We start from the raw sequence: 16,319 nt of genomic DNA, 5'->3' as shown, positions 1-16,319 counted from the left end.
TGTCTAGTTTCACCAGTTTGTAGTGTTATATCTTGAATCTTTGTGCAGTCTAACCAGTGTATATCATGAAGTAACCACAGTGAACCTGGTGAAAGAGGCCTTGTCCGTTTGTCCACCACACACACAATGTATCAATATCAGATTTTAATGAAACTGAATGGTGCCTAAATTGGTTCTGTTCAAAATCACTCTGAATGGCCAAAGTCTGAAGATATTGCTACTTAACAATCTGTAGATTCATTGGATGGAGGATGAATGAAAGGTTCAGCCATCGCCTGGTTCTGCTGTTTAGGAGACTTTAGTATTTCACTGTTAAGATTTGTTCCAACTGCCAATATTTCCTGGCAGTAACAATACCAGACAGCTGAGATACATGTGGATAAACAGGGCAAATCAACACAATTTCATCTGGGGAGGATCGGACCCTCCTCTCTGCTAAGCCCGAGGATATAACTTATGTTGAGATAACAGATATTTTAGAAAAACATCTGTCTTACTGGAGCGTTTAGAAAAGAAAATGCTGAGTAGATCTACATTTGGAACAGTAACTCTGTGAATGTAAATGATGCTATTTGGCAGTAATGATATTGTAACTCTTCAGCCTGGGGACTAGAAACCCTCTCCCCAATGACGTTTGTCCAGAAAATAGAGTCCAGGCAGTCAACTGAGCATTTTCTTTCTTCAATCAATTTTTTATTTTTTTATTTTTTTTTCTGGCTGACATGAGTAAGCTGTTGCCATGGTAATTCAGATGAAGCGGGAATGATAATTGTTTCACCATAGCAGTGTGTGAATTATTAAAACCTAGAGGGCATGAATGAGCTGAATGAGAAATAGAAAAGAAATGAGATAGAATGAGGACTTATCGCTTTCTGTGTGTTTTTCATTGGTATGGTTATTTTTCTCTTTCCATGACTCTTAAGTCTCACAGTTGCATAGATGAGACAGATGCTGCCGCAATTTGTGAGTGAAACTCCGAGACCCCCGACTGTCCTGTGAGTTTTTAAAGGAATATTCAAGAACGTTCATGAATAGTGGAAGAGATCCATTCATGAATAGTGCAACAGACTAAACAAAGAGTAGAAGAGGAAACGGTGGCCATCTGCTATCAGATTTACCAACAAATTGTCTGTTTGCTTAAGAAGATGCAGCAAGAAGATTTAATGAACAAATGCTGCGTATCGACTCGCTGGAAGCATTTTTGTAAAAAGTCATGTTCATTCCTACACAAATCCAAAACGAATCCACTCATTAACAATTTATTTAGGCAAAAATGTTGCTAAAAAATTAATCAGCAAAAGAAAGCTGCGCATCCAAAACCAAAACTCAATTCTGTTATATCATATGAAATAACTACATCCACGAAAGACCACATCCAAACTCAGACGTCCCCAGAGTAAAATGAGCAGTGAGGTGCTGATGTTGAAATCATGACATGGCACAGTAACGTACAGAGGACTGAAGACAGAGCAAATATACTGTATATACAGTGTTATGTACAGTGTAAATACTATTAAGGGGTCACGTCTGACATTCAAAATCAAATCATTTATTTTCTGTCCAAATATTAAAGATAAAACAGAAATGTTCCACTACAGCTCGACAAAGACATCAACAGCTCAGGCAATAAATTAGACAAAACATATCCATCTCCTTCACAAAAAGAAGTTTTAAAGTGACACATAGATGAATGTTTAAGATATAAAGTAGATATAGTGCTCGTCCGTGTGTTTGTGTTTGCGTGTACAGGGTAAGTTGACAGAATAGTATCAGCTGTGGACCTTTACAGACAGAATAAACAGAAAATATCTTATCCACAGCCTTAGGGGTTTAGATATCTGCTTTTATATAGCTCACTAAAAAAAACAACAAAACAATTGACTGGTTTTTAACAAGGCTTGGAGAATTTAAGAGATTCTAGACGAAAGGCAAATCCTTATTGACATATTTCATAATGCTGGAGAGACGTAAAAAAAAAAAAAATACACTTCTTCATGTGTATTCCACAGTGGTCACCACAAAAAGTAAACTTCATCACCATTGAGTGACTGTGGAAAAGAAGAATCCAGCACTGATTTCCGCTCAGTACTTCTCATAAAAAAAAAAAAGGCACCAGCGGGTCCGCATGTTGCAGTTACATCTCCCAACCAGCAGGGTTCTCTAGCACTGAGACTCAGCATAGCCTTCATCTATAGGAGGCATCTTTTTTATGTTGTAGTACTCATCCTCATCCTCTGAGTCCTGGGCAGACAGACAAGACAGTCAGATGAAAATACACACACACACACACACACACACACACACACACACACACACACACACACATATATATAGACCCAGACACAGAACAACTACATTGGAAAAATCAATATTTTATAAACCCTCAAGTCCTGTTGTCAGACATAGAGGGCATGTAAAATTAAAATTGTGAAACAGATCTGGCAGACATGTCTCATTAAGTTATTTATGGGTTGGAAGACAGTGTAGCATAATGAAATGTTCTGTACTGTACCATCAGATATAGGTCACAGCACGAGACCCTCTTTTCTTTGGCCCCCGGTGGATTGATGCCATACTCCTCTCTGATAAATGCAGAATGGACAGCAAAGATAGTGAGTAATCACAATAATCATATTTACAATCACCATGAAAAAGCCTGCCTGTTATATTTTGACACATTTTGCATTTACAAACTCCAAACACTGGTCCAAATGAGGAAAACGTCATTTCAGCCACAAGGCTCTTTGTTGGATTTTTACTGATTTACAACTTCTACTCTGTTTAAAGAGTACACTGATTTAAACTGATTCTCATCCGGATTTGAAGTTTTCACACACACATCTGTTTCCTGCCGTATGGAGACACTGGAGCACAGTTTACAGTAAACATCTCATTGTGGTTTCAGGAAGTAAAGAGAACAATGCAGGAGAAAATACATAAGTGATGCTGCAGATCTTACCTCAAAGGTTTTTTTTTTAAATAATAAAAGCCAACTATAATTTCTGAAGTGCCTGAAGTGAACTTGAGTTGCTGCTGCTATATCCTTGTTTACATAATCCCGTCACTGTAATTCATTCATCTGTTAAACATGTATTAGAGCTGCAATGGCTTGTTTAACATTTATATTTCTGGATTATATCAACAAAAAGAGCAAATATCAGCTCTTGCAGCCACATTCAAACCACAAGGAGTAACAGTGCTACACTATAAAACCAGCCTGCAGATCAGCTAATTGTAGACTCTGTGCAGGACTCTGTGCTGATTCATAGCACCTTTCTATGACAAGCAGAGGCTACTAAAATCAAACCTTTGACTCAAACTTAAATTCCTGTTTAACCTTCATCAAATTAGCAAGCCAGAAGCACATCTATAACCATCAAAGCCTACAACGACTAGCATTACCCCCAGGAGACCTCCTTCAGTGATTGGTTGAATCAATCCACTCACCCCTCGGTGACCTCAATGGGTGATCTGTAGGCTTTCGATTGGCTGTGCTGTTTCTTGGGACAGAGCATCCGTCCAATCAGAATGAGGGTGATGATAGCGGAGGGGAGGAGGATGAAAGCGAGAAGGACCGCAACATCAGAGAAGCGAATGCTGGGCGCTGAGGAGGAGGATGTGAGGTCATTAGAAACATGTTAACAAGCTTTTTATGACCAAACACACACATGACGTCATATGTTCCTCACTTACTATATTATTTATTACACAAACATACAGTATATTGCAAAGACACACAATGCGCAGCACATATACTGTATACAGCAGTTCCACAAGTATCACTCTGCTCTCGTTAGCAATAAATAATCACTTCTCATCAACTTAGTGGTGGAACTATGACAACCATTAAACAAAACTCTCTCAAAGTCTGTCTTAAAACAATAATTATGTTTCCCTATGTACATTACAACAGTCAGTGTTTGCAGCAATCATTCCTCCTGTTCATACTGAGCTGCAAATAGATCCTGTCCAAAACAAATTTCAGTAGACATGGGGGACAAAACTCACAGTCCTCATTCTGTGTATCTTCACAAGTAATTTTTGCACAGACATTGCTTTTAGAAAGCATGTCTTTGCAGCCAGTGTTGTATTAAGATACAGTAAACTTGAACTCCTATCTCCTATCCATATTACATTAGTTTAACACATTTTAGTACAACTACTAGAAATTTATGTTAAAAACATTTATGTCAGTGTGTAAAATTAGGTAACTGAGATCTGATGAGTTACCCTCCTCTACATCCCTACCTCTAACCATCTATATTCTGCTGACAGCAGAGGCAGGCTAAAACATGAATCAATACGGTAAACATCATGACAGGCTTACACAAACTCTAAACAGATGTTTGGATTATTCTCCTATCTAAAAAATCTGTGGCTGGCAGCAGAATTTAAAAGTCCTCGTTTCAGCCTCCCTCTGACTCTGCATTTCCACAGTATACAGTTTATTATGAGACAAGCCAAATCCAGACGCCTGGGGTCAAATCAGGACAAGCGCTGATGTTTTAGAAGATGAACATACTTTTCAGCTCAAAAGAGTCCGGATTTGAAAACTGTTATGCTACATATGTTCAAGTGTGCACATATTGAGGTGGTGGGAAGTCAAATGATTGTGCACACAGTGAAATACAGTGGTTTACGTGTGAATGTCTTACCCTTTGGTGTGACAGTGAGTACGGTGTGTGAAGTCGGGGACCCGTGGACATCGGGAGGGTTTCTGACTGAGCATGTGTAGGTCCCGTTATCATTCAGCGTGGCGTTGATCAGAGAGATGGAGGCTTCCCCACGTGCAGGGATTCCCTTCCACCGGATACGACCAGCAAACTGACCCTCAAGACTAGGGAACGCCCGTGAGGAGAAGTGGAAAAACTGGAAAGAGAAGAGAGAGAGTTAAAAAACAAAAAAGGAAATTTTATTTGTTTAAAATAAATGGGTGTGGTCAAATGGAGTATGCCCGGAGCAAGGGCGTAAAGTTATATTAAATTAGGTCTATTAGTGCTGGGAGAAAACACAAACAGAAAAGAAATCCTCTCTTGTTTAGAAAACATATAATAAGACTAATCACTCCTAAATCTAAATTATAATTTTTTTTTGCTTAAGGGAAAGTGTCTTGAGCAACAGGTGGTGGGACAGATGGTATTAGGACTTTTTCTGTTGGCAATATTGTCAATAGCAGAGTGAAGAGAGCTGTGTGCTCATCTAAGAAATATGAACACAAATCTGATCGAGGGATAATTCATATGTGTGCATGAATGATGCAGAAAGAGAACTTTTTAACTACAGATGTCACAAAAACTGAATTTACTTTTTAGTCTAACATAAGTGTGTTTTCAACAACAATCTACATCCCTTCATTACTCCCACGACAAGCTGACCCAGACCTCTCCAAAACATGACATCCAGAGTGTGTGTGTGTGCAGTTGGAGGCGGGTGGAAAATACTACAGTATATGTAAACTAAGACTGTAGAGTTTGTGTTTTGGTAGGTTTACTGAGGCTCTAATTAGTAACCAGATACTCAAAGGTAAACAAATTGAAGGTAAAAACATATAAACCCAAACAGGAACATGACAAGTGATTAGTGATGAAGGTGAAGATGAGATGGAGAGGTTGAGTGTAAATATATTTGTTGTCATCTGTTCTCAATAGAGAACCAATAGGTCTTTGATTCTGTTTGTGTGCTGCATTGTCTTATGTTATTGTTTAACCTTTTGTTTACTTTCTATACATTAGATTTTAACTTAGTGAAAGCTGAAAGAAAGATCATGTGGCAAAGGAAGAGAAAGACAAGCAGAAAAGTTCACGTACAACAGTATATTGTATTTGTTTATATACTGGTATGAACGAATGCAAAATCTGGGCTGCAGAGCTCAACACAAAAACAGTAAGTACTTGTGCAGCAGAATGAAAAGGTGGAATTTTCTGCTAATTTGTGATTTGAGAAATGTCGAGTCAAGAGCAGTCAAGTCAAGTAAGGTTTTGAACTACATCAACTTGAAGGAGTAACTTTGGTTAAAATTGGTTTAAAAATGACCAAAAAAAGGAAAGTTTACATTAAGATTACAGAATATAATTAGTACATAATTAAGTACTATGAGCAGACATTACTCTTTTCAACTGCTTCTTGTCTTGAGCTGGTTGAGTCAGATGAAGAGCATTAAAACTTAAAGCTTTCAGAATATTTGCAGGATAAGATCAGATCCTCATGTCCATCATCTGTACTGTCAAAATAGAGCAGAGGGAAGCTATCGATTTCTTCTCAAAACACTATGGATGCTTTTGCATCCTGCCAGTTCATGCAGCTGCCTCATGTTTGACCCAAAGTGTTCTAAAAAGGCACAAAGCCTCCCTAGTGAGTAGAGGACATCAGCTTTGAGTATAATAATGCCCTTCTCACTCCAGGACCTTTATTATAACAAGTGGAGGGTCGTGAATGTTTGTCCTGATTCACAACCATAGGCAGCACATGGAAAGCCACAGGATGTCACACTGTGACTACTCTCTTCACATTGCAAATTCAATGTTCCAGAAATCAGGGACAAACTATTTGAGCCAATAAAGATCAAATCTACACTATTAATGGACTCAGAGGATGTGCCACATGTTTCTTTATCTGAAGATTGTAACTATATAGAGAGCAATGTAACAAACATGAGCAGATAAAGCTTTGAAATCATTTAAACCGTTTAATCTAGAGGCGCTTTGCACTTTCTGCTTTAAAACAAAATGAGATGGCACTCATATCTTTTTACCAATGCCACATCCAGTGGTACATCCCCTTTATCATGTAAAGGCTAAGTGTGTATGTAATTTAATGTACAGCATATTGAAATATGAAGAAAAATAAGCACTGTCTTTCTTACTTAAAATGTGTAAAATCTGTTTTCATAATCAAAGTTATATAGTATGCATAGGATCAACGTGTAAAAATGTGATATGGAAAAACTGAAATGTGTGTCAGAACAGTCCCAAGACAATATTTTATACCTAATGATGCCGCCTAAATCAAGATCACGCACAAATGTATGTCTAGTGCTAAGAGGCATCATTATACTACCTAGAAATTTACCGACTAGGTACAGTGTCAACAAGGATAACTGTTTGTCATCCCAATAAACTGAGGCAAAAAAAAATCCCATGCAAACACAGAGTCACCTGAACAATCACTGACACAGCTTTATGGTTTTACAGCCATGTGTCTATAAGCTGCATTTTTTTAGTGAGCCTGATTGCAGGCATGGCAGAGATAAACCTAGTCATTTCCCTGCACTGTTATTCATCCTCGGCTGATCATTTGAGGACTTGGCAGAGCTCAGCCTACAAGAGAGCAGCTTGAATTCAGGGACTGCATAGTCTGCTTGGTCTGAAAACAAACATTAGACCCAACGGTGCTTTTAAACTCAGGAGATACAGCAGCACTGCCAAGGATTGTTTTCAACTGGGGCCACCTGTGCTCCAAATCTATTCGACAATTTTGACAATAGCTTCCACTGACTGGCTTATTAAAGACCAACTTAACAATAGTGTCTAAAGTTTTAGATCATAATAATAGATTTATTTTGAGCATTATTCAGCACAATTCAATTGCCAAATCCTCCAATTACCACCAGCTTGCACTGATATTTGATTGAACATTCAGCCTCTCTTCTCCAATCTACAAAATGAATTCTCATCAGGAATGAGGTTATTATGCAAGCCAGTGAAGCACTGCAGCAATTCAGATTGACACTAAAGCTTTGGCTGCAAAACTATATTTCTGATAGAGCTTTTCGCATGCTTATTCATGGTCTTTCCCAGTGTGATATACGACTAGGGACACACAGACCGATAAACCAGCCAAAACTGCTAATGAAATTGGATGGAAAGTAAATGAAGGCATAGAAATAGAAATTAGAAACTTCCAGACTTGGTTCAATCTACAAACCATATCAGGAGACTGGCACACATTATTTATCTGTGATAAAGAGAACAAACTAGTTGGGCTGGGTTGAAGGGAGTATGGGCACTGGCATTTCCTTGGGTAGCAGATGGCACACCTTTTTACTAATACCTTTTCAGCTTTGTGAAATAAAACCATGCTATCTGCTGACTGAGATGACTGAGACACACATGCATACACAAGCTAACACCCTCTCGATATAACATTCCTCCCCCTGTGCACTTTGAGACCAGATTACTACATCTAAATGACTAAACCAACAGCACTCCATATCAGCCGAGCCGCAAAACATTAGGCTCCACTTAACTCTGAGTGCTCCTATAGGAAATTATGGCATATAGAGTTGCAACTACCACACTATGGATTCCAGTGGTCCAAATGCAATTATATAGAACCACATTTGATGGCTATCTTCAAGTCCGAATGGAAGTGCTTAAATTATGTGGTAGATTTTAGTGGATTGGCCACTGAAACTGAACCCTGAGTGTGCAGGGTTAGAGGACTGAGTGCAGTTATGGGTTGGGATGGATACATTGGATCGCATTTAGAACAAGACCACGATACCACCAAAGAGGAAGCTTAACGTAGCTGACCAGCCGGGGTTTCCTGGGAAAGCCTCTGAAAGACACAGAGGGTGGGCTGGAATGTGATTTTGTACAAGATGGATGCTGATAAAGCGCACAAGCACAAAGTATTTTGATCACAGCAAGTGTACATTCAGGATCAGAAATCAGCAGAAGTCAAGCTGGTGAAGAACGCAAATAAAGCAACCACATATTCAAACAAGTCATGTTTGTACAGTGTGAGCAATGGAAGTCACATACCTGCACACCGAATACAGTCTGTGTGAGGTTTCAAGTTTCTTATTTTATTTGTCTTTCCAACCATATCCATATAAAAATACACATACAGTAGAACGAAAATGTTTCTCAGGACCAGGGTGCAAAAATATACTAACATACCTAGGAACACATTTTGACATATATTTGCACCTTTTTTCTGAGAATTGAATGATGCCTTAAGTTCCGTACACATTAAATCATTTAAACTTGATTAGGACCAAGACTGACAACTGTTTTCATTATCAATTAATTCTCAGATCTGAAGGTGACATCTTCAAATTGCTTGTTTTGTCCGATCAACAGTCCAAATTCCAAAGATTCAGTTTACTATCATAGAGGGCTAAGAAAACAAGCAAATGCCAGCACACCTGTGAGGCTGAAGACTGTGAATTTTTGTTTGAAAAATTACTGAAACAAATAATTGATACATTTTCTGGCGATCGACTAATCAATTCGTCAGGTAATCGTTTCAGCTCTTTTTGATATATAAAGCAATCCAGTATAGCGAGAGAATAATTTGGGATTGTAACCCAATTAAAAGAGAAAAACCCACAATCCCCATCTGTAAAAAGATAAAGTTAACCTTCCTATTGTGTTAGGGACAAATTTGACCTGTTTTCAAGTTTAGATGTGTGAAATATACTTTTAATTTTTTCTGATCAAAACAAGGCTTCATTACATCCTCTACAATGGCCTACCTAATAATATAAAACACATTTTGATCATTTTTCTTTTTTTTAAATGCCTATAAAAAAAGTTTTGTCTGTTGTGTTATGGGTCAAATTTGACCCGGTAGTAATTATGGGTTGTTTATGCACAGAAATACATAGTTATTAATTGTTGCCAAACCATCATGAATAACAAAAATTACAACAAAACAAAAATAATAGAAATGAAATCCTATAAAAATAGTCTTTACAAATAATCTTTTTTTAGAAATAGATGGTTCCTTGAACAGTGAAAGAAAGTATAACTATCAGTTGCATTGCATTCATCCCTCCATCCATATCTACCTAATATAAACACTTGTATCAACATTCAGCTGGTGCACTGCAGAGTGTCTGATTCTTTGTTCTTTTAAAGTGTAGGTGAATAGATCAAATCCAAGAACAAGTCAATACATGTGTTTTGTAGAGAATTTTTTTCCCCAAAATTGTCTTGGAAAAAGTGAATTTCTCACGAATACGAGTACAAAGAGAGTATCTTTACATTCTGAATGGACTGCAATTGCAGCTTCATTATAAACATACAGTTTAAGTTTAACTGTTACTCACTGTCTGTGGTGGTCCTCCACTCTGGGGCCTGTAAGACCAGTCCACAGTCATCATACTGGTCGGCCTACTGGTGGAAGTGAAAGTGCAGGACAACGTGACGGTGTCCCCTTTGGATGCATGGAGCTCTGCTGGAGTATTCACTGTGATGGAGGAGACTAGGGAAGGGGCTGGAGGTGAAATGGTAGAGAGGAGTAAAAAAAAATGTGAAGGTGGAGTGACACAGAGGACAGGAATGAAAGAAGAAATGGAGAAATGTGATATGAGCACATTTACATGTTTAGGTGTTCAGGTGAAATGAGGAGAGGGAGAGGAGTAAGTGAGTAAAATATCACTCACTTAATGTAAGCAAAACAATAAATAAAAAGCCTGATAGCATCTGTAAATGTGCCCACACTGTGGTGGCATGTGAGTGTCAGCACAGCAAATCTCCTCTTGGTAGACACTGAACTGAGTGACACTCTAATAGAAATTTCTCACCAGCCTCTCTTGTTGTATTTGACAGACTTGCTACACATCTGTCTGTCAGAGGTGTTCAACTACAGATAAAGCCATATCCCTGTGCCGCTCTCTTTTTTTGACTGCTTTCACTTCATTCAAGCTGCCAAAGGAGGCCAGCCAAAGAAGCGTCCACAATAAATGATAATTAAGCCCTGAATACTGACAGCTACTTTAGAGAGGGAGCTGCCATATCCAGAAAATATTTGCTCAAACTAACTCATTAATAAACTGTTTAATAACTGTTCGGTTCAGTAGATTTCCTTAGCAGCTGAAGAGAGATGTAGAGGCACAGCATGCCAGGACCACTGGTCTAACACAATGTTCACAAACAACAATAAATTCATGCTTCTTTCCCTCTAATTCATGATCACTGGGTTCAGTTGAGCATATGTCAGTGGCTCTGTGAGGCTTTGCTCAGGCACAGCAGTGCTGTGAGCTAAATGCTAAATGTAATATTTACCAGGTCCACCATCTTAGTTTAGCATGCAAGGATGCTAACATTTGCTAATTTGCTAATTAGCACTTCATATAAAGTATAGCTGAGGCTGATGGGAATGTCGTTAGTTTTGCAGGTATTTGTCATTATTGAGCAAATTGTAATTTTGACCTGATGATGATGCTTGATGAAAAGTCATTGTATCACCAAAGTCATTAGAATTTATCTTCTAGGGACCTTCAATATATAACTTCACAGTAACCCATCTAATAGTTGTCAAGTATGGCTGCAACTAATGATTATTTTATTATTGATTTTCTCAGTTATTTTCTCAATTAATTGACCAATCATTTGGTCTATAAATAATTAGAAAAGATGCCCATCACAATATACTAGAGCACAAGGCCAAAACCACAAATTATTCAATTTACATACCAAGAAAAGCAGTAAATTGTCACACTTGAGAACCCAGAACCACTGAATGTTTGGTATTTTTGCTTGAAAAAGTACTTAAACAATGAATCTTTTATCAAAATAGTTGGTTATTGATTTTCTTTTGAGCAACTAAACGATTAATTGACTAATTGTTGCAGCTGTATTGTGAAGATATTTCACCCAAAACCAAGATGTCTACCCTGTGGTGACACTAGGTAAAACGTCAGGGAATCATCAATGTCAGTAGGCTCAATCCTCAAGGAACCATAAATGTCTGTAACAAATTTCACGACAATCCATCCAGTACAATAGATGTCAAGCTATTTCACTGAATAGGTGAAAACTTTCACCTGCTGGTGGTGCTGCAGTAAAGGACAGAGAATCATTTGAGTCATTAGAATTTATCTTGAGGGCCTTTGAATATCCGTAGCAAATTTTATGACAATCCATCTAATAGTTGTAAAGATGTTTCACTCTAAAACCAAAAATGTCAACCTCATGTTGGAGACCAAAGGAAAAATCAGGGAATCACCAAAGTCAGTAGGCTTCATCCTCAGGGGATCATGAATGTTTGTACCTAATTTCATAGCAATTTAACAAATAGCAGTTGAGATATTTCAGTCTTGAACAAATTGGTGGACTGACCAACTCACATTGCCATGCCTTGAGCCACAATTCCAGTGCAGCTAAAAATAAAAGTGGCTTTAAAGGTCAACTTAGCATGAAAAACTGCTTTTTACTGCTTTTTTGGCATAGATGGAAAAAAAAACCTTATCCATTTCAAAGCAAAGCCCTCAAACTGCCTTTTCTCCCAGGAGGAAGCGAGAGCAAAACAAATCGCTGTGATCAACATATACAATCTCAGACTGACACCACTGGATCCCATCAGAGACCCCAACAGCCGTGATAAGGACTTAGTTTATCTTACACAAAAGAGTGTAAGAGATATCATGTGATCTGCCCGATTCATCTACAAAGACCCCAGGCTGAGCGCATCAGCAACATGAACAAAGATATCTTCATAAAAGTAGAAATCAAGCAGCCTGAGCTGCTCTTGAACTTGAAGACATGATAGATGCTGACTGTCTAGTAATTAGAGGCAGGGTAGGAAAATTGGCAGCTCTTCAGTGGTGATGTTGACACCTGATTTCATGAACAACAAGATGTCTGGACATTTAATTCAGTAGATAGAGGGGAAAAAAATTAAAAGTCAGGATGTTGACAACATCATATTGTAATAGTTTCCGAAAAGTCCTGATGTGACCCTGGCAGGAAAAACTACATTTGTATGTCAACATCCTGCCTGACAAAGGACAAAATCAAATTAAGACAAACTGTGATGACACGAATCTTCTCCTACACTCTCATGTGGCCTGTGTTTCTTTCTAAGTCAACAACACACAGTAGCTTCTATGTATCTCTCATTTCTATTCCCTCAATAAAAGGTCAGATGCTTTCAGAGAGAGGGAAACAACTGCCCGCAGTTCAGAGCCATGTTTGAAATGTTCTTGGCAAAAAGACAGTGCTCTTAACTCAGTGCATACCAGTTGTCAGAATCCCTCCAAGCCTGGTTTTTACACCAGCCTGTCATTATCACGGGCTGTTCCTGTATCCACAGAGGAAGCCACCTTAACTTCTAATTCCACTTAATCCCCACAACATAAATTACGTCTTTAATGAACCTGCATATTCTAGGACTTGAAGTGTGTCTGACGTAGATGGTGAATTCACTGTGACTGGATCACTTTATCTGCATAGTTGTGCTATATTCTCATGGGAGGTCTATATTTGCTGTCCACTTAAAATGCACTAGTTTTTAGTCCTATGTGTTTCCCAAGCACATGTCTTTCATTGAGCAGCTAAATGAAAAGACAGTAGTCCTATAATGACTTTTGATAGTGTGCAGGCCTACAGACATTTTCCCCAGTAGGCCTGCGGTGGCCATGAAAATGAAACGTGCTGTACTATTAGTGAGTTAACCTACTATTAGTGGTTTAATAATAAATAAATAAACTACAGCCTACCTACACAGGATTTCAACATGATTTTGGAGAAATAATAACAGGCAGCACGAGCCTACAGAAGCAACAATAAGCTACAGACGCTGACAAGTTTCTCGGAGTTGAGAGTGGTGTTGAATCAGCGAAATGACAGCAGAGCTCTGGCCTGTTTACTCACCGAAACAACCGATCAAATACAGCAGCAAAACAACATTCAGAGCGGTAATCCTGTGGCGCAGTCGACGCATTTTAGATGTGAAAACGGTTTCACTCGCGTGACGATACAAAAAAAGTCCCAATTACGTCAAAGCTTCGGTAAAATTCCGTCCATAGTCTATTTTGTCATGACTCAGACTCTCCGTTGCGCTGCACACTGTCCTACCTGACAAACAGGTGTATCAGGAAGTGCAGCTGGTGGATTGCTGGGAAAAAGCAGCATATACCTAAGAAGTGAAAACACCCTGTCGGGACTTGAAAGCTGTGATATATCCTACCACCATATTTCAGAGTTAAAAGGCTACGTAATGACTGAATGACAGCAGTTTCTTTATAGTGGAAAACTGAATGGACGGAGAGCATATCACTGTATTAACCTACCGTCACATTAACATTAATATCCCTCCATAAAAAGGTTATACTAGGATTCCATAAGACTAAAGTAGATTTGCCTTTGTCAGTGATCACAAATGAGTCGATTTGTAACTTTTACATTACAGCCAGCCATTTACTGGAGGAATATTATAATGTATCTTCAAGAGGCACAAATTAGTATTTATGTACAAGAACTGATTATGCTCATTTTAGCAGGCTCTTGAAATAACAATATTATGTTATAAGAGTTGTTCTTTTTAGAATAAAGTAAATCAGAACCAGGTTTATTGCCAAGTGGGTTTGTACGTACAAGGAATTTGCCTTGTTGTGGTGCATAACAGTCAAAAATATACACAAATTATGTAATCCTAAATAATATATTAAAAAAAAAAGCAATTTAGGGTTTACAATAAAAAAAAATATATGTCAAATATTCTAAGTGAGAAGAACTGCTGCAGGTTTAAATTTGAAATGAAATGTACAAAATGTTGACCAGGAGTAAACAGTATATGCAATGTTCAATTAATGATAATATAACAATAATAATAAGTTTGCACTAATGTAAAATACTAGCTTTTCCATATGGATGTATTAAAGTATTACTGAAAATAATGTTAATGTTAATGATCATTTAGTTAGTTCGTTAGTTAGTGAGTATGTAAACAGTGTTTCTGCTGCAGCCAGAAACTATACATGTTACTTCACTACAGGCCTTTCTGACATGTCACAGTAGGAAAAATAAATATTAAAATGAATGATGGCTAAATTCCATTTAGCTGCTTTAGTTTTAGGGTTCTGGTATTGTGTATGCTGGCTCACTGCCACACTGTCGTACTGGGACACTTGAATACAGCAGAGCCATTAATTATTAATTTTGACAAGTCAAAAAGTCTGTTGGGTTCACTAAGCTTCAGGGCTGTTGGGGTATTCCTGAAGTCAGTTCACCCAGCTGAATGATTTAGTCTTGTTAATAAAAATGAAGCTATTAATGCTTTTTTGCAGAATATTATATTATGTTTATTTTTGCATTTTACAGTAACAGTGGGTAACAATGATCATGAATGTGAGACTCCTGTTGATACACATCTTTACCAGCATGGCCTATGGAGAAAAAATGAAACCACATCAAAATATGTTTCATTATCTTCACCCACCTTCATCCCCTCATATGACCCAACTGTGTTGAGGCCTGAGGCTCAGTCCCTTATCTCCCAAGCCAGCTTCTGTATAAAACCATGTAGCCCTCTATTGGGACTAGCCCGCTATTTCTAGGCATATTACTCTGCTATCCCTGTCCCCAATCTCCTGTCTTTACTGTTGTAATTATCTCTAATAGGAGACGGAGTTTGTTTTTCTAGCCTTTGCTAGGTCAGTGTAACTCTGGTGTAATGTTTTATCTCTCCCCTTCATGTTTGCACAGAGTCCTTTTGAAGTCTATTCATGTCTTTATTTGGTCTGGATTGTAGTTACATCCTTATATCCATCTGCTCTGCCAGGAGCGTTTCCCACATTCTGACAACAGAGATGTTGTACTCATGTTGCATAACCTCATTTCATCTCATGACACATCACAGAATATCGAATGAGAGCGTCTGCATCCCCTCTTAGTCTGCTTCTCTGAAATATATTGTGTGTGTATCAGCTGTGTGCCGTAATCTGATTCAGTGTTTGACAGAATTGCATCCTATTAGTATTAGCTGGATATTTTATATTATTTTAAGAGTTTAATGCATAATGACATGGCGCTGCACGAAGAAAAAAACATTTTCTAAGCAAATAATCCCCTGTGTATTCTGGAAATAAGCTAATTGTAGGCACAAACCCATTTAGTGTAAGGGTTAATGAGTTTGAGAAAAATGCATATTTTTGTGTTAAAATTTGCTCCCTAAACTGATTAAAATGAAAAAGCAGCCATGCCTAGAGGTTTACTAATAAGGGGCTGTGAGAAGTAGGAAGTGGGAGTGAATATCAATTACTGTGAGTAAATGAATGTATGACTGACTTCTAATTTACTTGAAAGACATGTGAAAATCTTTATGATGCTTGTCTGAGATCCAGAATCAAATATAATTGCAAACCTCTCTGGATGCCCTCTCTTATATAAGATAAACATATGGGGAGTTAAGCAGTGGCATCCCACTCTGTGTGTCCATTCACAAGCACAGTATTGTATCTGATGACAATATTATATAACAGTTCCCACACAGAGGCAGGGATACTGCTTCCTGTTTTTGAATAGATGCTGAGTTACCGGACTTGCCTCACCTGGGAGCATTCATGACCTTTGTGTTCTACAATGTTGTAT

The 16,319-nt window shown here is 38.1% G+C and overlaps 1 protein-coding gene across 1 annotated transcript; it reads right to left on the bottom strand.

The window, feature by feature from the left end:
• Window positions 1-1,528: 1,528 nt before the first annotated feature.
• On the bottom strand, window positions 1,529-13,872 carry mpzl3 (myelin protein zero-like 3). The gene is made up of 6 exons (XM_042413155.1): window positions 13,602-13,872; window positions 10,055-10,221; window positions 4,656-4,869; window positions 3,448-3,604; window positions 2,513-2,582; window positions 1,529-2,241 (listed from the first exon to the last, which is right to left on the bottom strand). The coding sequence occupies exons 1-6, from the start codon at window positions 13,669-13,671 to the stop codon at window positions 2,161-2,163; spliced, it is 759 nt and encodes a 252-aa protein (XP_042269089.1). The 5' UTR covers window positions 13,672-13,872; the 3' UTR covers window positions 1,529-2,160.
• Window positions 13,873-16,319: the final 2,447 nt, after the last annotated feature.

Source organism: Thunnus maccoyii, chromosome 6 (assembly GCF_910596095.1).
Source record: "Thunnus maccoyii chromosome 6, fThuMac1.1, whole genome shotgun sequence".
Classification (NCBI taxonomy): Eukaryota; Metazoa; Chordata; class Actinopteri; order Scombriformes; family Scombridae; genus Thunnus; species Thunnus maccoyii.
Note: the sequence above shows the minus strand (reverse complement) of the source record. Positions and strands in the feature narration are given on the sequence as shown.